Source organism: Arachis ipaensis, chromosome B5, assembly GCF_059453495.1.
Source record: "Arachis ipaensis isolate K30076 ecotype BB chromosome B5, ASM5945349v1, whole genome shotgun sequence".
Lineage (NCBI taxonomy): Eukaryota > Viridiplantae > Streptophyta > Magnoliopsida > Fabales > Fabaceae > Arachis > Arachis ipaensis.
In genome coordinates this window covers 2,773,805-2,794,512 of record NC_142440.1, presented here as the reverse complement: position 1 = coordinate 2,794,512, position 20,708 = coordinate 2,773,805, and the positions used below count along the sequence as shown (strand labels likewise).

Below are 20,708 nucleotides of genomic sequence, written 5' to 3'. Positions count from 1 at the left end.
TCAAAATTAAATTCTAAAGATAGGTATTCTGTATTCATCTTTTCCCTGTTTGAACCCGAATTGAAACCGACCCAGAAACCCGATTGGAGTGGTAAGAAGCTGAAGCAAGTAACCCTAGATTTTGCTTTAGACCTTTAGCCATATGCTATGTGCTTTTCTTCTGCATAAGAACGTTCCCACCACGCGTCCCTCTCCCTCTCTCTCTGATCGGTGTTCTCCGATCAATTCCTTCCATTTATTCTTCAATCGCCGCCATAACTACAACATCAAAGAAGGCTTTTTTAATCGTTTCTCTTAGGCGGCGAGATGGCGGATCGGTTGACGCGTATTGCTATCGTTAGCAACGACAGGTGCAAGCCCAAAAAGTGCCGCCAGGAGTGTAAGAAGAGTTGCCCTGTCGTCAGAACCGGTAATTCAATCAATTTAGATCTCTTCATTCTCTGTTACGATTTTGTTTTGTGAATTGTGATGGATTTCAAATTCTTTTCTTGTTTTGTTTATATACCTTGATGCCCCCAGCAAGTTTCAATTTTTTGGTACTTCAGCTCAATAATCGATTTAGGGTTTTTTTTTTTTTTTTTTTTTTAAAGGTTTTTTCCCCAGAAATTGATGTTATCAGGTTTTTAGTGTGTGAAAAAGTTATGTGCGTACACGTGGATTTTGTATTTAAGTTCAAATTTCATGCTTTAGCTCAATCATAGATTTGGGTTTTATCCCCTTTCTTTTGGGTTTGTTATTTAGGGAAATTGCTGTCATCGTAGTTTTGTGTTTCTTAATTCTTATGGGGTTTATGGTGACTGAAGAATTGTGTACGTGACTGCAGGTAGATTGTGTATTGAAGTTACTTCTGCTTCAAAGATTGCTTTCATATCTGAGGAGTTGTGCATTGGATGCGGTATTTGTGTTAAGGTATTGAAGATGCCGTTATTGTTGTCGTTGTTAAGTTTTGTTAGGTTCTAGTTTGATGCGTTTGTGTTCTGAGACGGTTTTGATATTCGGTGGTGTAGAAATGCCCTTTTGAAGCCATACAGATTATCAATTTGCCTAAGGACTTGGACAAGGACACTACACACAGATATGGTCCCAATACTTTTAAGCTGCACAGGCGAGTCATTTAGCTGCAGTTATCTAAAAAAATGGTGGCCATATGTTTGCTTTCGGTTGTGATGAATGGAATTAAAATCGCAGGTTGCCCGTGCCAAGGCCAGGTCAAGTGCTTGGATTGGTTGGTACTAATGGTATTGGGAAATCCACTGCCCTTAAAGTTTTGGCCGGAAAGCTGAAGCCAAACCTTGGTCGTTTCACCGTAATAACTAAACTGGCCTTTCGATTTTTTTTTGCCCAAAATGTTCAAGGTTTTATTTTGTTCATTTGATTTTACTCTTGCTTCTGCAGAATCCCCCTGATTGGCAGGAGATTCTGACCTATTTTCGAGGATCTGAATTGCAGAATTATTTTACTCGAATTCTTGAGGATGATCTTAAGGTGATGTCTGTGTCCTTATTCTGTATGTATGCAGTGATGTTTTTACTGATTTTCCTATTGTCACAATGAAAATAGTAATCACATATTATGTTCTTTTGCATACCTGTGCATATTGTCAATTCCTTTCTCGTTCAAGTCTTCATACTTGATCATTGTTTAATTATGTCTTGGTAGAGGCTTAGTGTCCATTAAGCTAGTTTGTAAAACTGCTTCAAAGGAGAAGCAGTGCAATGATTTTGCAATTAGGTTCATGGAACTTTATTACTTATTATTTTGTTTCCCTCACAGGTGATTTACAGCATATCATTGTTGTTAAGTTAATGTACCTGAATATATGTTAAGCCAGTTTGTTTCCGTAAATAAGTATCAAGTCACAAAATTAGTTTGTAGGAGACTGCATCAATCATTGGTATTGGGTACATTAAAATGCCTTATTCTCATAAATATACTATATTAACATTATCACACATGAAATGTTACGTTGAAGTTGAGCACCCATTTTACACTATCACTACTGATATCAGCAAAGTAGGTAATACAGAATTGAAAAGCTTTTGAATGTGTTGATGCAAGTTTGAAGGCATTGTAGATTTAGATTCTCATCATGCACCTAAAATTAAATGCTTTACTTTGGAACAATCGCTGTAGGATTCGTTGTCCTAGTATTCAGAAAAACCGTTTTTAATTCTGTACTTGGTAATGTGGGTTTTGGTATACTGACAAATTTTTGAGCATTCATTATTCAACTTTAAGCTGTTGCTTGAATTTATTTCAAAGATATCATACTTCTTGTGATAAAAAAATTTGTATACATCTTGGTAGTTGTGCTTATTTTGATTACTTGTGAATTATAGGCTATCATCAAGCCTCAGTATGTTGACCACATTCCAAAAGCAGTGCAAGGGAATGTGGGGCAGGTGCTTGATCAGAAAGATGAGAGAGATAAGAAGGCAGAGCTTTGTGCTGATCTGGAGCTTAACCAGGTTATAGATCGTAATGTTGGTGATCTTTCTGGTGGAGAGCTCCAAAGGTTCGCCATTGCAGTTGTTGCCATCCAGAATGCAGAGATATACATGTTTGATGAACCCTCTAGCTATCTTGATGTGAAGCAGAGACTGAAAGCCGCTCAAGTTATTCGGTCATTGCTTAGGCCTAATAGGTTTGTGTCTTTTCTTCTGTGTTTTATCTGCTTGAAATCTTGTTTGTGTCACTTTTGCTGATGTATGTTGATTTTTTTGCAATTGTTGTTTTCCAGCTATGTAATTGTTGTGGAGCATGATCTGAGTGTCTTGGACTACTTGTCTGATTTCATTTGCTGTTTGTATGGCAAACCTGGTGCATATGGAGTTGTGACATTACCTTTCTCAGTCAGAGAAGGAATTAATATCTTCTTGGCTGGTTTTGTTCCAACAGAAAATCTTAGGTTCCGTGATGACTCTCTTACCTTCAAGGTATGTATAATACTTTTAGACATCTCCCTCTCATATGTACTGGATATAAATACAATTTGGCTGGTGAAACCGGAATGCATAATAAATCATATGGGTTTGCTTTGTTTAAAGATTCCAAAGAAAAAGTCAGTGAAATGTTGGAGATATTCAGCTCGTGAAAGAACACCGAATATATTCAGCAGCAGTTCCTTCCTAATTAAAGTTATTATAGAACAAATAATTCCCATTAGTGTTGCCTGATTTACATTAGTGTGTTTGAAACATAATAGCCTAACAATGAAAATGTCCTAAAATATTAGGGATGAATTCCGAGGTTTGTGTTTTTATTCCAACAAATCTCACATACCTCACTCTTGCATTGTTTAGGTTGCTGAGACTCCACAGGAAACTGCTGAGGAGGCTCAGTCATATGCCCGATACAAATATCCAACCATGACCAAAATTCAGGGCAATTTCAAGCTTCGTGTTGTTGAGGGAGAGTTCACGGATTCTCAGATTGTTGTGATGCTGGGAGAGAATGGAACTGGAAAGACAACATTTATTCGAATGCTGGTATTCTTTTATACTGTCATATTTGGTATTTTATGGAAATCTGTAATTATTCCACACGTATAATTACCATACTACTTTGGATTATTCAGGCTGGTTTGTTAAAACCTGACACAATAGAAGGTGGATCTGACGCAGAGATGCCTGAGTTTAATGTTTCTTACAAGCCTCAGAAGATTAGCCCAAAGTTCCAGTCAACTGTTAGAAACTTGCTGCATCAAAAAATACGTGATGCATACACTCATCCCCAGTTTATATCAGATGTGATGAAGCCACTTCTTATTGAACAATTGATGGACCAAGAGGTTGTGAATCTTTCTGGTGGAGAGCTGCAAAGAGTTGCATTATGTCTCTGTCTTGGAAAGGTATTATAAACTTCTTTTTAGAACTGCTCAAGACTGGTTGTGCCCTTTAATCGCAGTTTGCATTTTGCCTGCCTGAATTTGGCTTTACCCTGTACATTCTTGAGTAGCTGCATATTTTCCTATCCACAGTTAGTATCTTTATTTCCATATCATGGAAATTAGATTAATAGCTGAATTTTGTTGTGTGAAGCCTATACTATTGGCTCTAGTTGAACTAAATATATTTTTGGAATCACGTCACTTGTTTTTGTTGTTAGTTTTCTGTCTCTCTAGATGTCTCTGTTATAAACAAAAGAGCATGTGAAGATTTCTGACTGTTGCTATTTTACATGACAGCCTGCAGACATCTATTTGATAGATGAGCCAAGTGCATATCTCGACTCTGAACAGCGAATTCATGCTGCCAAAGTCATCAAGAGGTTTATCCTTCATGCGAAGAAAACAGCTTTTGTGGTTGAGCACGATTTCATTATGGCAACTTATCTTGCTGATAGAGTTATTGTTTACGAGGGTAAACCATCACTTGATTGTACTGCCAATTCTCCGCAATCATTGTTGACTGGCATGAACCTTTTCTTGTCGGTAAGTGTTATTATCTCCAAGTATTCCATTTTTTTTCCTCTTTCGATTTCTGTGCTAGTCTTACATAATTGATATAATGTCTGCCATTGCTGTTGCAGCATCTCGATATCACATTTAGAAGGGACCCGACTAATTATCGTCCTAGGATTAACAAACTTGATTCAACCAAGGACAGAGAACAAAAGAATGCCGGGTCTTACTATTACCTTGACGACTGAGTTTACACTTGCGGATAGGTTTGTCCTTAATGCATGTCTAAAATCAGAATGCTTTTCAATGCCTACTGGGAACTGAATCTATTCTCTCTTGTTGTAGTTTCTCTAGGCCAACTCAACATTGCTTCAGTTTGAGCTTTTCATGGAATATCAACTTTAGTTCATTTGATGCCTTGGCATATAAGGAGATGATCATTTTGGCCTTGAAGGCATCTTGGGCAATGAATTGAGGAGCCTGTATGCATGCATGCAGGCCATTATGTTGGTTGGTGCATTTTGTATATTTTATTCCCTAAATATTTAGTGCAGTTGCTTATCACCAGTTTTGGTATGACTTAGGTGGGTGGATATGAATGTTTACATTAGTTTATATTGGTCTCGTTTTACATATGTTGCCCCAAATTTAGAGGGACAACCATTTGAGTTTAATCTTCTCTTGGGAGCTTATAATTTATTAATTTATGAGTTGGATATGTAATGTGGAGTATTATGTTTCACTCCCTTGTGACTTGATTTTGATAGATGCCTCTACTTTGGAATATATTGCCACCGGAGTGGTTTTTACTTTTTATTTACTTTGGTCTGAGCAGCTTATTTTTCTTGAATGCTTAAGACGTTAAGATTCGAACCCAAGATTTGTGGTGACTTGCTAATAATCATTTCATGAAATTTTAGCCATCAAATGAGCCGATTATAAAAGATAAACTATATTCCTTTAATTTTTAATTAGAGTGAACTATCAATCCGGTCTCCGATTATTTTTCGGAATGACAACGCGATTTCTCAATAAAAATGTTCCACTTTGGCCACTATCTCCGATTTCGATGACACAATGCGATTTCTCAATAAAAATATTCCACTTTGGCCACTATCTCCGATTTCGATGACACAACGCAGTCTGTGTGTTAGGTTTTATGACTGAGTTGTTATGTGATTTCGGTGACACAAATGCAGTCCGTGTGTTAGGTTATATGACTGAGTTGTTACGTAATTTCGGTGACACAAATGCAGTCTGTGTGTTAGGTTATATGACTGAGTTGTCACGTTATGCTTGTTGAGGTGGTTCTTATGTGTTAGTGTATAAGGGTTTAATTGTCTCTAAATTTAGATTTGTTAGGGAATTATTTGTTCTTATTCTTTAAATTATTTTTTTCAAATGATTTTTTTATTTATTATATTAATATATTTTTTCAATAAATTATTGAATATATGGTGTAATAAGTACAAATTAATTAATTAATTATTTAAATTTAAAAATAGTATTTATTATGAAATTAAATAAATAATTTTTAAATGTATAAATAATAAATATTAAAATACGATTAATAATAATAATCTTATGATATATTATTAGTATTATAATTTCGATAATTTTTGCAATAAAGTAGAAACTAATGAACATATTATTTGATATATACTAAAATTCTTTTGAGTAATATTAAACTTAATTTTTTATCTTTTTAAACTAGATTAATAATTTCATTTGATATCTCTGTACTAAAATACACTATCAGGTTACTAATACTAAATGAAATAAAACATAATATATATTATGAAGACCATTTATAAACTCAACAAACTCAAAGCATCAATAATATTATTAATCTATTAATAATACATATTGTCATAAGGTTATAGATCGATGAAGATTTATCAATATAAGAATAATGTAGATTAATTAAAATTTTACGTATATTAAAATTCAATTGTTTGCATAGTATAACTAATAATTAAATTTACATATATTTTACTCAAAATCATTATATATGACTATATATAATTAATTTGACTAAATTTTCATTTAATGACTCTCAGTTATCAATTTTACGTAAAGTTAATTAAACCTAATTTCATCAATTTTTTAATTAAACTATAGACTCAATATTAATTTTAATATTTTTTGTAAAAATAAAAAATATTACCTGTTAATACGTTTACACGTGTCTTCTTTTAATTGGATTTCTTTTTTAATAAATAAAAAAACTAATAAAGAAGATCAGAGCAGCAGCCTTCAAAGCCAAAAGTCCAGAACATTTGGCGGCTTATTTTCAGCCTTTTCATCGATAAGATGGATATTTTAGGAATTTAACTCCTCACTAAACACCAAAAATAACATGGGCAACTTATTCGTATATGACATACCATATTCCATTAAAGTAGTGTGGAATACCGGATAATTTTCCAATAAGATTACTTCAAACATTACAGATCAAAATGAGGAAACACCCAAAATTGAAGCAATCTGTGATCCAACAATAATAAGAAAACACCCAAAATAATCACAATGACCTGAACTTTTTCCTACGCCTACATGAAATGGCAAGCATTTAAAATAACTTAAAGAACAAAAAACTGCAGAAGCATAACTCTGAAGAGGAATTGAATTTTAACAGGGTTGAAATTTTAAAAAGTTAAATCATACTCTACTATCTACCACAATAATGCAATAAACCCTAAACAGATAAACATATTGGGTGTTAATATTGCAATTCACATCAAAAACAGATCCAGTGTCAATATCCTAACTTACAACTAACTTCATTATATTATAATTTGCAAATACTAGCTCACTTTTTCATAACATTATCTTGAATAAATTCAAAATAAATTCACCAAACAACATATTTAGAACCAAAATTAGCATGATGAATAAACAGGAACAACAGTTAGTCAAACTAAGGGAACACCAAAAGTATTTACGGCACCCTGATCTTCTGTATCCACGAATGAAATGCAGGGGTTTAAAACCACTTGCATGATTTCAGAAGAATTCATAGAAGTCAACCAAGAACCAAGGATTGACCATAATCTTTTGCACACACGACACTGGATATCTCGTCATACAGAAACATCATTACTAAGATTGAAAATATTGCTCTTGGTCTTCAATATAACAAGATATTGTCATAAAATGTCTAGTTGACCATAAGATATGATAGCACCCATGGAAATCATGAAAACAAGTAAATATTTTAAAGGAACTAATAACATTGGCAAAGGAATTACCACACATATATATCACCTAATAACTGCTTCTAGTTCTATAAAATTTTGGTTCTTAATCTTCGCTACTTACATTCCTATGCTTGCAATAACATGCTACACATGTTGTATCATCTAAAGTTCTCAACATTACGGTGGCAACATGCTAAGATCTAATCACTATAACTACTACTAGTAGGAATTACCATTCTTGTACCCAAGCCATATGATTCAAGCTCTATTGCACTCTTCTGGTCTATCTTTGCAATCATTGGTGTCACATTTTCCAGACCCTGCAGATAGAAATTGTTGTTTATATTTCCATTGACAACTAAGTCCGTAATTTAGTAACTTGCATATACGCACTTATTTTTCCATTCACTTCTTCCACAATGAAAGTTTTGCAAGCTATTAATAAATAAATATTGATCCAAATTTGTTGGAATAAAGTTTAAACAAAGAGAGAGAAAGAAGGATTTTAAAAAAAGACATAATGTCAATTGACTTTTAGCATTGAAACTTATTGTGACTTTTAGCAGTATATTTTCTAGTGCATTGAAACAAATTTTCAGCTGCTAATGTGATATGTAATTCTTGGACTTGATAATTTTGTTGACAAAACAGCAATAGAACACTAAAAGCAGCTCCCTCATTAAGTTTTTGTTATGATACCCCTCCCCTCCCAACCATCCCTCTACAACATCATTTTAAGATCTTAAGTACATCTAACTTTTCTAGTGGCAAAAAATTTTCTCATTAGTCAATACTTCATCATCTTTTCTTCGTATTAACTATCTCACAGCAACAAAATTCAGAATACACATAGTTACCATCCTATTAGACATGTATGTAACAATCTAAGAAAGAAATCTTATTTTAGTTGCTATCCTATTAGACATGTATCTAAAGATCCAAAAAATCATATGCTGCATGACAAATTTACTCCGAAGAAAAAAAGAACTAAAAACAATACTCTGACACGTAAGTTTTTTGGTTCCAACACTATTGGAAATGGAGATACACAGGATCAAAGCCACCTTCACATAGCCACATAATTTCCACGGAAAAAAACTAATGAAGGTATATACATCATAAATAGAGCATCTACATCATAGATAGGGCATACTTAGGGTACTTTTTGGCAGGGTAATTGGATGTCATAATTTATTTCCATCCTTATATTATTCATTCCTATTAGTACAATCCAATCCCATGACTACTATAAATAAGATTTCAGCTTGCCATGAAGCTATTTCACCATACAAAATATATGTCATGAAAAGATAAAGTAACCAATAACTAAATAAAGTGAAAATTTCATTACTTTCACAATGGGATGGTCGCGAAAATCATTCTTCACTCCAGAAAATCATGTTCTAGATTCTTACTAATGAAAAAATCAACGCAACTTCATTTGTCTTTAAACTTCATCTAACAATTAGCAAAAATTAATAAACTTATGCAACAAGTAGTCATGGTAAGGATGTTAGAATTTTATGCACCTGTATATATAAAGTTTGCAGCCAAAATACAAGTGATCCGTCTACAAATTTGGATCCAACAACAAGAAGTAGCCAGAGTAAGGAAACACCCAAAATAATCACAATGACCTGAACTTTGCTGACAGAACAAAATGCTGCAGAAGCAAAACTTTGAATAGGAACCAAATTTTAACAAAGCTGAACCAAGCTCTCAACATAATCAAATGCATCGAGGTAATGAGTGTCGGACGAGATATTAACGCGTTTAACACTATTATCTCTTCGGTCATAAAACACTGCCTCAAAACCATGCCTGCCTCTCAACATGAAGACATTTCCATTCTCAAATACAAATCCTGGAAATAGGCATTCAACACCGAGATGGTGAAAACTAATCTTTAGCAATTGAGTCCAAGAATTTTCATCTCCAAACTCCTTCATTTGCCATGCAATTAAATGAGTGCTGTTGTAATCATGAAGAAGATACAGGCTATTTCCCCAAACTCCCAGAGTTGGCTCTTGACCGGGGATCTCATCTATACCCTTTGGAAGCGGAATCTCTTTACTTGTATCCGATTTCAGGTCAAAAGAAACAAGCATTAACATATCAAGTGTAACAGCATACCAATCATAATCAGCTGCATGCGGGGTACGGAAAGCTATCCAATTAAGAGTGCCACCGATGAAGTAGCCATTATCTTGACAAGAAAACGGAAAAGCAGGAAAACTCTTGATCCTCTTCCATGAACTGCCACCAAAGCTATAAACTTGCGTAATCAATGTTCCAGAAGAATCCCAAATGATAGCCAGTACCTTGTAACTGCCACTTGACTCATCATACCCAAATCCAAGAGCAGTGTGCATATTGACACGTAAGCACGGCGAGTTCTCTGAAATATAGCCTGTGAGAGGGTTCAATAAACGCACCCAGATATGCCAAATATCGGTCTTGGTGTGGTCAAGAACATGGGCCACACAAACCAACCCGTTGCATGAACCCACAACCCAGTCGTTTACGTGTAGAGAGTAGCGATTCTCTTGAGCATCAAGAGTAGATGATGGATTCTGGATGAAAGAGTCAACGCTACTAAACACTAAGCCCCATATATTTTCTTCGTCGAGGGGCGTAAAGAGGAGGATGGCATTTTTGGGTGAACGGTGAAGGTGAAGTTTGACGAAGTGAGGGTCGGAGATGATGGAGTTCCATGACTTGCACACAAGCTTCAGCCGCGTCAGAGGCTTTGCAGGAAGCCAAGAGAGGATCTCCATCACCACCACTTCACACAAGAGGACCGCCGCTGTTGGCTCTTGAGCCTCCATCTGCATTCCCGTGTCTCTCAAGGGATTGAAGAGATTCAAATTTGAAATAGTGTTTTACAGTATTCTTTCAATTTACTTAGGTTTTAGGGTCAGCACACGTTGGTTTGGTTCGGGTTTAAGGTGAAATTAGAATCGAACCGATTAAAATGTAATTAGTTCGGTTTGATTTGGATTTATATTTTTTTTTGTGTATGTTCGAACCAAATTAAACCGATTAAGAACGGATTGGTTCGATTTGAATAATTGGGTATCCGATGACTTTAAAATTCATAAAAAAATCAAATTTTTATCTTAAAAATTCAACAAGTACAATAAACATGTAACATTAATATAAATAATCTAAACATGTTAAACACTAAATACATTAAAAACTAAACTCATTAAAATCCAAACAAATTAATACTGAATAATGTCACTAAAAGTCATATATATTTTTATTTTTTATTTAATTAATATATGATCGGGTTCACGGGTTGGTTCGGATTTCGTATCCCAGAACTGATACATGAACAAATTACTTACAAAGGTCATTAGTTTGGTTCGGATTGGACCCAATTACTCGTTGGTTTCAGAACCAATTTAATTGGTTCGGTTCGAGTTCGGACCGGTAATCAAATACCGCTACCCGTACTCACCCCTACTTTCTTCTGTACAGTGGTACTAATTTTTTTATTTAAATATTAGGTTATCAAACAAAAAATAATATTTAAAATTTAATTATTATAAATTCCCTTAAATAGCAGTTACACACAAAGCATCTAGGTGGTTACTTTGGCTCGTAAATACAAATTAAATTTGTCCACAAATCTAATGTTCAAGAGAAACAGTAAAATAGTTAATAACTCATGAGAATCTTTCTTAACCATATAAGATAGATTTGATTTTATGTTCAACTAATACAACTTTACGTAATTATGTCTTTACCATGTAATTTCAAGTCTCAACATAAATAGAAAATAGTTGTAGCTAAACGCAACTTACACATAATTTAACCAAATATTAATTTCTAAAATATTTTCTAGAATTGCATCATACACATTGTGAAGGAGGATGCTCTCGTTAATTTAATTAAAGAAACCATGGAGTTTACATTACACTCCTGATGGCAATGTCGAATAGAGAGGTTAGTATAACTATTCAGTCATATAGTAGTTACTAAAGGATGAATGAAATTGAGAAGATATAGTAAAAAAAACTTCAGCAAAGATATTAAAATTTTATGGAATAGAAGTGTTGCTTATTTTAATTATGTGGTGTATATCTGTTGTAATCATGTTTCAAATTTGTTTCTAGCCAATTCTCAGTTTGAACATGATACTTTGCTTAAGGGGTAAAAAAAGCTTTAAGAGAGTGTCTAATCAAATCTACTCTGCATCTTGGTAGATATTTCCATTGAGAAGGGGTGGATCAAATGATAGATATGAGACTGCTCACTATAAAACTAGATTTACATATCTACAGTTTAAAAGCATTTCTATTAGTCAATAACTTTATCCCTTGAAATTTGATTAATTTTCTTAAGCACTCTCCTGTCCCAAGCCAACATCAATAAGGCTATAGCCTGCAGCCTTTTTTAATCCTTGGTCCTGTACATACTCTCTCAATTCAGTGGCATCTTTCCAGCTTCCTGCAGCAACATACATATTTGACAATGATATGTAATATCCAACATTCTGAGGATCCACTTCAAAGAGATGTTGAGCTACTTGTTTCCCCAACTTGATTGCTCCATGATAGTTGCATGCACTTAGAAGTGTTCCCCATACACCTGAGGTGGCCTTTGATTCCAAGCCTTTTGTAAACTCATAAGCCTCATCAAGCCTACCTGATTTACCTAGCATGTCGACCACATAAACTTGATGCTCAATCTCTGGTTCCACGCCGTATTCCTCTAACATCCGGTTGTAGAACCAAAGACCTTGGTTAACTAGTCCTGAATGGCTGCAAGCAGATAATAGGCTAACAAAAGTGCTCTTTGTCACCCTTGTTCCTGATTTGCACATTTCATGGAAGAGTTCAATTGCTTGCTCTCCTTTTCCATGATATCCATATGCAGCAATCGTGGAGTTCCAAGCTGATTCTGACTTCTCTGAGTGTCTAAATACTTTGAGAGCAATGTCCAGTCTTCCACAGTTGCTGTACAAGTCTACAAGAGCTGTTGCTATGAAAGAATTACATTGAATTCTGGACCTAAACACATGAGCATGAACTTGTTTTCCATGTCTTAGGATGCCAAGTTGAGAACAACCTGACAGAATACTCACAATGGTGAATTCATTTGGTTTGAACTGAAGATCACGAAAAAATTCCAATGCTTCTCTACTTTCTTTATTATGAGATAGAGCTGAGATCATGCAGTTCCATGAGCATAGGTTGGGAACAGAGCAGAATTTGAAGACTACTCTGGCACTGTCAATGTCCTCGCATCTGCCATACATGGTAATTAGCGAGTTTTGAACACGAGTATCTGACTGCAAAGGAGATTTGTGGGTAAGACCATGGAGAGTTTTTCCTTGGCTGAGTAGTCCTAGGTTTGCACAAGCTGACAAGGCACCCACAATGGTTATGGAGTCATGGTTGAAAGCAGCTAATTGCCTCATCAAACTGAAAGTTTCTAAAGCCTCTTGAAAATGGTCACCTCTTACACAACCTACAATAAGAGTGTTCCATGAACCGATATCTGCAACTGCAGAGTTCTCTTGCAAAATTGAGAAACCAGCTTTCAGGTCACCACAAATGATATACATGTGCATGAGAGAATTTACAAGAAGAATGTCGTTCAAAAATCCAGATTTTAACTTCCAGCAGTGAATTGATCTTCCAAAGTGGAGACTATCAAGGGAATCACAGGAAGAAAGAATAGCAAAAACAGTTGAAGGACTGCAATTTGGAACCCGGTTTAGCAACTCCCTGAACAAATCTCGAGCTTCCTCAGAATAACTGTTTTGGGAATAGCCAGATATCATTACATTCCATGATACCAAATCTCTCTGTGAGGCAGAATTGAACAAGATCCTGGCTTTCTCCACAAGGTTGAACTTTGAGTACATGTCTATCAGGCTGTTCAGCATAGGAAGATGATCAGGTACCATCTGTCGTCGAATTGCGAATGCATGGATAGTTCTTCCTTCTTTGGAGAGCAGAAGCTCTGCACATAGTGGAAGTATGGTGGTAAATGTTACAACATCAGGTTGGAAAGATCCTGTTGTTTGCATTTCAAGCAGAAGATCAAATACTTCATTAACTTTTTCATTTGAAGCAAATCCTTCCATCATTGCATTCCAGGAAACGACATCTTTCTGTGCTATTTCCCTGAATACTGTCTCAGCGTCGCTGATGTTGCCACTTTGTGAATACAACGAAATGAGAGAGTTGGAAAATGAAACATGTGATCTGTCCCTGTAACCTAGTTTGATTCCCTGCCCATGAATGGACTGGCCAAAAGCCAACTTTCCCAACCTTGAAGAAGCCGAAATAGCACAAGATAGACCAATGCAATCGGCTGTTTCTCCAGCACAAGTCATCCTTTTGAAGTAATATAGTGATTTCTCTGGATCACTATTGTAAAGGCTTCCTCTCATTATTGAATTCCATGAAACAACATCTTTATATTCCATCTCTTCAAATAGACTCTCAGCGGAGCTTAGATCGCCGCACTTTGCATGCATATCAGTTAAAGCATTACCTAGACTGATATCCACAAGCATCCCAGATTTTACACTCAAACAATGAATTGCCTGTCCATGTTCAAAATTTTTCATGTGGAGTGAAACTGATACCATAAGCAATAGAGTGGTGGAATCAAACCCAATTTGAGCCTTATTCATTTCCTCTAAGAATTCCATTGCTCTACTATAACAGTTATTTTCAAGACATGCTGCAACAATGGCATTCCAAGCTATGATATCTCTGTTATGAATCTCACCAAACAAATCTCTTGAGGATTTGAAATCTCCAGCCTTAGAATAAACAGTGAGTAGAGATGTTGAAATAGGTAGGTGACCTAGAGCACCTATTTTTAAGGAAGCACAGTGAGCAACATAGGCAGTCACAGTTCTTGGTTTTTTGAGGGACAATCTAATGTAATCAAGAACTAATCCAAAATGAACATTATTGACACAAAAGCTCCTTTGTGGCATTTCCTCGAACAGTTGAATGGCAGTGGAAAAACAATGACCAAAAGATGACAACAGAGGACGAGAATTTGATAGAATGAAATCTCTTTGCCCCTTAAAATTGCTGAACCTTCCCTTATGGTAGTTCTGTGAAGAAAATGAATTGGATGATAGTGATCTTCTTGGTGGAAGAAAGGCTAAATTTTGAGAGGCCCATCTTGTTATATGCTTTAGGAGCAATTGAAAAGGAAAAGCTACCCATGTTCTCATTTTCACATCACTGTAGAATACGAAAAATCTTGCAATGAAAGGCTTGCATTTGCAAAAGAGAAATTTCGCTATTTGATGGGTAGGGTCTAGGATTTCTGGAGCAACTGCCAACTCAGGTGTTGATGTGGATTATCTTGTTCTATAACTTTTTTTTTTTCTCTTTTCTTTTTAACACGAATTTGTTTGTAAAAGAATTCATTGAACTATTGTGTTAGCCATTAGGTGTTATATTTCCATAATCTAATGTGATTAGTATTAAGTTTATTATAAAACATGCAATTCAATATCAACTAAGATATCAACGTGCAAAAACTGCAACCTCATGTTAAGACATTGTAGGCTTCACTTTCTTTTTTCTTGCAATGTTGAAAACTTGGTACAAGGCAATTTTACTTACAATTGTTACACAAGAACCAGAGTCTCATCTCAGTGGTAACTTACATCTTCAAAGTGGATACAAGATTCGTTAGATTCTTTAGCTTCTGTAAGTATGGAAACCGTGGTCTTGACGACGAATCAGAAACCGAACCATCTTTTAAACTCTTGCGTGTATTACAGTATATTAACAAACATAATCCTGAATTTGACCTCACCAAGGTGGATGATCATCTGCAGAAGTTTGAGGAGGGAGCGGCGTCCATCCAGGTTTCTCGTCCCAGTACATGTCATAATAAATGTGACCGGGGGTGTGATCCAACACACAGCACCATATGCCTAAATACCGTTTGACGCGTTTTCGGAATTTTTCTTCCCTTTCCTGATTAAAACAAGAAAGGATGGTAATCAGGACTGGATGAATCAACACAAGTTTCTTTTCATTATGCAACATACTAATAGAAAAATTCCAAACAGGAGAAGACAAAATGGCCGTACCTTGTCGGTGAATCCTGCGAAAGCATCTTGCATCGAACTGAACTGAATGACTTTTACATCCTTGAATGACGGGAACACTTTCTGGTACTGTGAATTCAAGCAAAACTACGAATTTCAAATGCAAGTAAAATGAAAATATTGTAGAGTCTATTTGTAGTTCTTTCTTTGTATCAGCTCCTTAATGCAAGTTAATGAGTTCCCTTGGTAGAATCAAAAAAGTTCTAGCATTCTAATATGATCATATCAGTGTACTTTATAAGGTTGTTTCGAAGAATTTGAACTGAATTCAATACTTAGCGGATCAAAATTTCAAATACCATCTCTTCATTGCTATGCTTTGGAAATTTAAGTACTCCCCCAATGGTATTATCTGATGCATTGCAATCTTGGCTGCCTTCTTTACAGAGCTGAACATCAAGCCATGATCTTTTAACCTGATCAAGAATCCAACCATGATTTTCACTCAGTAAACTACAACAATATAGCAGAACTCATGATCTAAAATTTGATGGAACTTGGAATAATATTCACCTCAGGCGGCAGAGAGGGATTATCAAATAATGAGTACTCTCTAATATCTATTCGAGGGCCAAACTCTTCCTCGGGGAGTTCTTTCAACATGACATTCACCTGCAATGGGGCCAATAATATATGGTCATGGGAAAGAGGGTGGTGAAGTAGATAAGGTTTTGAGATCTTTTCTTTTCCCCCTTTATGTAGCATTGCCTCGCAACTAAAGCATAAATGAACAATAATAACAATAAAGGTCACCAAATCAAAAGGGAAATACCTCAAATACATGATCCAAAGGACAGAGAAAAGGTTGTCTAGTCATAGACCCCTCTAAAACGCCAGGATGGGGGAACCACAGCCTATCAAGCCTGCACCATATTGGAGGCATGACCTAAAACACATATATTAGAGCCGATTTTAAGATCATTAAATATAATTTATGAAGACAGAATGAACTGAAAAAACAAAAAAGAATATTATCATAGCCGATTACTAAGAACCACTTGAACACTCAAATCGATTACCCTAATCAGATATCATGGGCAACATGTTAGGCAAAGATATTTTGAAAGGTAGAACTCCTTGCAAATTTAATAACGTGAAAGTAATTCGATAATTGATACATACTTTGTTTTGTCCACATCCATAATCTTATAAGAAAAGCATATAAATCATGGGGACATAATTCCAGGTCCTCCTCAGAGTGTTACTTGTTCAAGATGAGTGCTGCTACCTATCACTAAAAAACATGCATTTAATATGCAATTTTATGATTCCAGAAAACAATTCTCACCAGTGTTCTGTTCAGAATGGAAGCAATAGCAAGTGCTGTCCTAATCTGTTTTATCTGCACAAATTCATTTTATGTATCACAAAATACAACATAAAAATTTCTGTTCAAAATTTATAAGTGAAAAGGATCAGGTATATACATGCATACTTGGTAATTAACAAGAGTAAAATGTGATCCAACAGTATGATTCCCACTTAACAACAAGCTTTTTGGAATAGATGGCTTAAATGACAAGAATCCTCCTGGAAAAGTTAATCCAAGAGTTAGGCTGCGGCAATTTAATGAAAAGGAGTCAAAATGTCCAAAAGCAGACCCGTCTAGGTGACAGTTAACTATAAAAGTATGAATGTGAAAGCCCGCTTGAAAGATGGACAGCATGGAAATTTCTCAAATGCATGAAGTACTAAGTAACAAGCATAGACAAATGTAAATAGTAATTCTCAGTTCTGCAATGAAAAATAAAATTAAGTGAATGATCTCCTCAACAGAATAGCGGGAGGCAGGAGCATTAACTACTTACCAGGAGGATTATAGTATTCTGGTGGATCACGGAAGAACATGGCTTCTCTCAGTCGGTGGCGCTTTCCTTCAGTCCCTGCAAATTGAAATGTTGTGTGCACTGCATATGGTTCCAACCTGAGTTGCTGATACATAGCCTATACAATGATAGCATCAAGAATATTGATAGTAATGAGATCACAGGGTCCAACAAGAACTCCTTTAGATAACTTGCGTAAAACAGAACCCATCATATGTGAAATCAAGCCAAAAAAGAAAAGAAAGAACTCAAATGGTTGAAATTGTTTAACTAGATCCAACCTGTATAAAATATGTGTGGCCACTACAGAAGATACTAGCCGGTAAAATTCCCAGCTTTAGATTTCCATCATAAGCATAAACAAGCCCACTGTCTTCATCTACAGAAGGTCCTAACTGTCTGTGAACAATATCATTAAAACCAGTCTGATCCCATATCTTTTCATCAGCTAGAACCAGTTCTTTCCATTCCAAAGCCAATGTTTTTGCAGACTTTGTTGGTCTCCAATGAAAGATTCCAATGTTGTAGGCAGCACCGACTATTCAAGATGATAGACAGTATACTTAGTATATGGTCAGAAAGAGTGAGCCACAGGATGTATATCTCAGTAAGATTAAATTTGCTTCTGAAACCAGAGAATACCAATAATACTACAGTAAAAAACTTCATCCTGAGAATATATTTTGCTGGTTTCATATCTTAAGTCATTCGAAAAGCATGATGAGGAAATCTAATGATGCCTGAAAAACTAAGTGTGTACAAGATGGCATAAAAGGTTACTATCATTATAAGGAGCATTCTCATGTAAATAGGTTTCACTTGATTATCACTTGCAAATGATATGTTAAGAGTTCAACATGACTCATAATTATGCAGTTGCAGTAAATAAGCCCCACTAGAAAAGAACACTAAAATCTAAATCATTAAGCTCTGTTCATTATCAGATATTCACCTTCTTGCCAAACTTCCAGACTATCATCAACAACTGTTGGTATAACTTGATCGCTAGACGTCAATACATCTGCTTCAGGATAACGAGCAAGATATGGAAGGGGGTTCTGCTCCACAATCACCAAATTGAATATATATTTGAAAAACAACATATATAAGTTGAGAACAATCACATACTAGTGTTGGAGACATCCTTAACTATGAGGATAAAAGGTTGATATAATGTGATAATGGAACATAAAATATGTAGCAAAAGGATAAAATGAAACCATACTAAATTAAGATTAGTGAAAAAGAAATATAACAAGGTCAAAAAGAAACTTGTTCAATTTGGATGATGCACAAAAGAACTTCGCAAGCTTATCAGTCACCATTATAAGCAAACAAAAATATTGAGAAAATGGAGGAAAGTACCTTCAACCAAACCATGTCAGTGTCACACATCAATAGTTCATAACCAAAAGGAAGTATTGAGTTTATTAGAATAACTTTCTCTCTCCCCATCTTATGAAATGTTGGAGAACCCCAGCCAACATCCACTGTGCTCATATGGCTATCCATGTCAAATACTGGAACCCCTTTCCAAAACAGTGCCTCCAACACTTTGGTGTCCATTGCACCTAAAAGTTAGATTTCAAGCTCATTTAACAAAATCCTAACTAGTCAACTGTAAAGAATACCTAACATGCTTAGGAAAATGTCATGGCCAACTAAACAAAAACAATATATAAGAAAAAAGAAAAAATAATGAAAGCTTAAACGGCGATGCTCACCGACAAGATAATTAGAGACTCCAAGATCATCCAGGTGTCTAACCCAAGTCATAATAAAGTCCATGAATGCATAATTCCCAAAAGTCACTATTACGATGTTATCTTTCACTCTTTGCTGAATCAGTTCTTTGGTCAGTCGGAAATCCTCCAAAGGTGGCATCTTTTTAGGGTGAGGCGGTGGTGGAACATCCAAAACAGGTCTTTTCCATAATACTTTTTGTGTTTCTGGGGTTGAAGGGTGCACATCATGCACAGTTTCTGACTTAGAAAAGTTGAGTGTCTGATCTGTAGGACCACGACCCTCATCTGGAAAAGAAAAATCCAAAACCATTTTCAATTAAAAGTTTAAAATCCCACCAACACATGGCTAAAAAGTATGTTACACAAGCCAATAACAAAATCCGGTGAATGTGACAAACTAACAAATAAAAAAGGTCTATATTGAAAGATACCAACAATCCATTCATTCAAACAAACCCACTGATATAGCATCAAAGGCAGGTAAAACTAATATCACTACATGTTACCAGACTCTTAATACCAAAGGGTGCTCCACATTCAAGCCAAAACTGCCAAGTAACAAGCAAAGGCATGATTTTGATGCTAAAAAAGAACATGCAACCAATACATCAGAAGTTTATCAATAATTGATGTCATAGTCAGCTACATGACTTTTATCAAACAGCTTCAATGCATTAAGAATAGTTAGAGTGAGTGAGTACCTGAAACGGGAGAGGAAGGTTGAGAAGACAAAGAGAACCATGTGGAGGAAGAGGAATCAGGTGAAGAAGGGTTGGCAGAGTAAATAGCGGAGAAGACGTAGCATGTGGAAACGACGAGGCCAACGATGACAACTGTGTAGATCGTCAAGAACAGAGGCCGAGAATGTGTGACTTCTTCGCAGGTTTTAACCAACCCCATCTGATTCTGGTTCCTCTGTCTCGCATTCACAAATCATCACCCTTTGAATCCATCTTCGTCCTTGTTTCTTCTTTCATCTTTCGAGGGAGTGTGAAATTGAAAGACGGTAAAAGTTAGATTTTGGTGCAGATTGCTGTTTCCCAAATTTGACTCGCTTCTGTTTGTTCTGTTCTGATTTCTCAGTGTTGGTGTGTTCTGCTCCTTGCTGCTTCTGTTTAGCGTTCAAAGACATGAATTTCTTTTTTTTTTTTTCTTCTAAATTTTATTATAAAGCAATTAAGTGTTCAAAATATTACTATAAATCAAATAATTTTAAAAACTTTTAGTGTAACCAAAATTTATTGGAAAAGAAAGTAGGTGATGAGAATCTTTTTGGGATTAATTTAAGTATCTATTTACTAAAAATTTACAAATAAATTAGAGTGAATATCCATTTGATCCTGACAATTATTTCAAAAGGACAATGAGGTCTAAAAAAAATATTCAATCCGGTCCTTGATATTTTTTTTTTGACTGATTAGTTTCTGTGTA

General features: G+C 35.4%; 4 protein-coding genes across 4 annotated transcripts; 1 reads left to right on the top strand and 3 right to left on the bottom strand.

Moving 5' to 3' along the window:
* The first annotated feature begins 32 nt into the window (after positions 1–32).
* On the top strand, positions 33–5,218 carry ABCE2 (RNAse l inhibitor protein 2). Its single transcript, XM_016345817.3, has 12 exons — positions 33–409; positions 824–909; positions 1,008–1,105; positions 1,189–1,306; positions 1,396–1,485; positions 2,340–2,644; positions 2,741–2,936; positions 3,303–3,488; positions 3,578–3,850; positions 4,187–4,432; positions 4,531–4,668; positions 4,748–5,218. The coding sequence occupies exons 1-11, from the start codon at positions 307–309 to the stop codon at positions 4,648–4,650; spliced, it is 1,821 nt and encodes a 606-aa protein (XP_016201303.1). The 5' UTR covers positions 33–306; the 3' UTR covers positions 4,651–4,668; positions 4,748–5,218.
* A 2,267-nt stretch (positions 5,219–7,485) lies between these two features.
* Positions 7,486–10,467, bottom strand: LOC107641622 (F-box/kelch-repeat protein At3g23880-like). Its single transcript, XM_016345103.3, has 2 exons — positions 9,132–10,467; positions 7,486–7,922 (listed from the first exon to the last, which is right to left on the bottom strand). Exon 1 carries the CDS (start codon positions 10,434–10,436, stop codon positions 9,300–9,302), a length of 1,137 nt encoding a protein of 378 aa, XP_016200589.1. The 5' UTR covers positions 10,437–10,467; the 3' UTR covers positions 7,486–7,922; positions 9,132–9,299.
* A 1,318-nt stretch (positions 10,468–11,785) lies between these two features.
* LOC107641621 (Tetratricopeptide repeat (TPR)-like superfamily protein) lies at positions 11,786–15,009 on the bottom strand. Its single transcript, XM_016345102.3, has one exon. It carries the CDS (start codon positions 14,813–14,815, stop codon positions 11,948–11,950), a length of 2,868 nt encoding a protein of 955 aa, XP_016200588.1. The 5' UTR covers positions 14,816–15,009; the 3' UTR covers positions 11,786–11,947.
* Positions 15,010–15,161: 152 nt separating this feature from the next.
* Positions 15,162–20,491, bottom strand: LOC107642455 (arabinosyltransferase XEG113). The gene is made up of 13 exons (XM_016345815.3): positions 19,979–20,491; positions 19,257–19,562; positions 18,898–19,103; positions 18,485–18,590; positions 17,814–18,070; positions 17,515–17,650; positions 17,142–17,236; positions 16,995–17,048; positions 16,479–16,592; positions 16,220–16,318; positions 16,006–16,122; positions 15,689–15,775; positions 15,162–15,572 (listed from the first exon to the last, which is right to left on the bottom strand). Exons 1-13 carry the CDS (start codon positions 20,175–20,177, stop codon positions 15,405–15,407), a joined length of 1,944 nt encoding a protein of 647 aa, XP_016201301.1. The 5' UTR covers positions 20,178–20,491; the 3' UTR covers positions 15,162–15,404.
* Between the last annotated feature and the right edge of the window lie 217 nt (positions 20,492–20,708).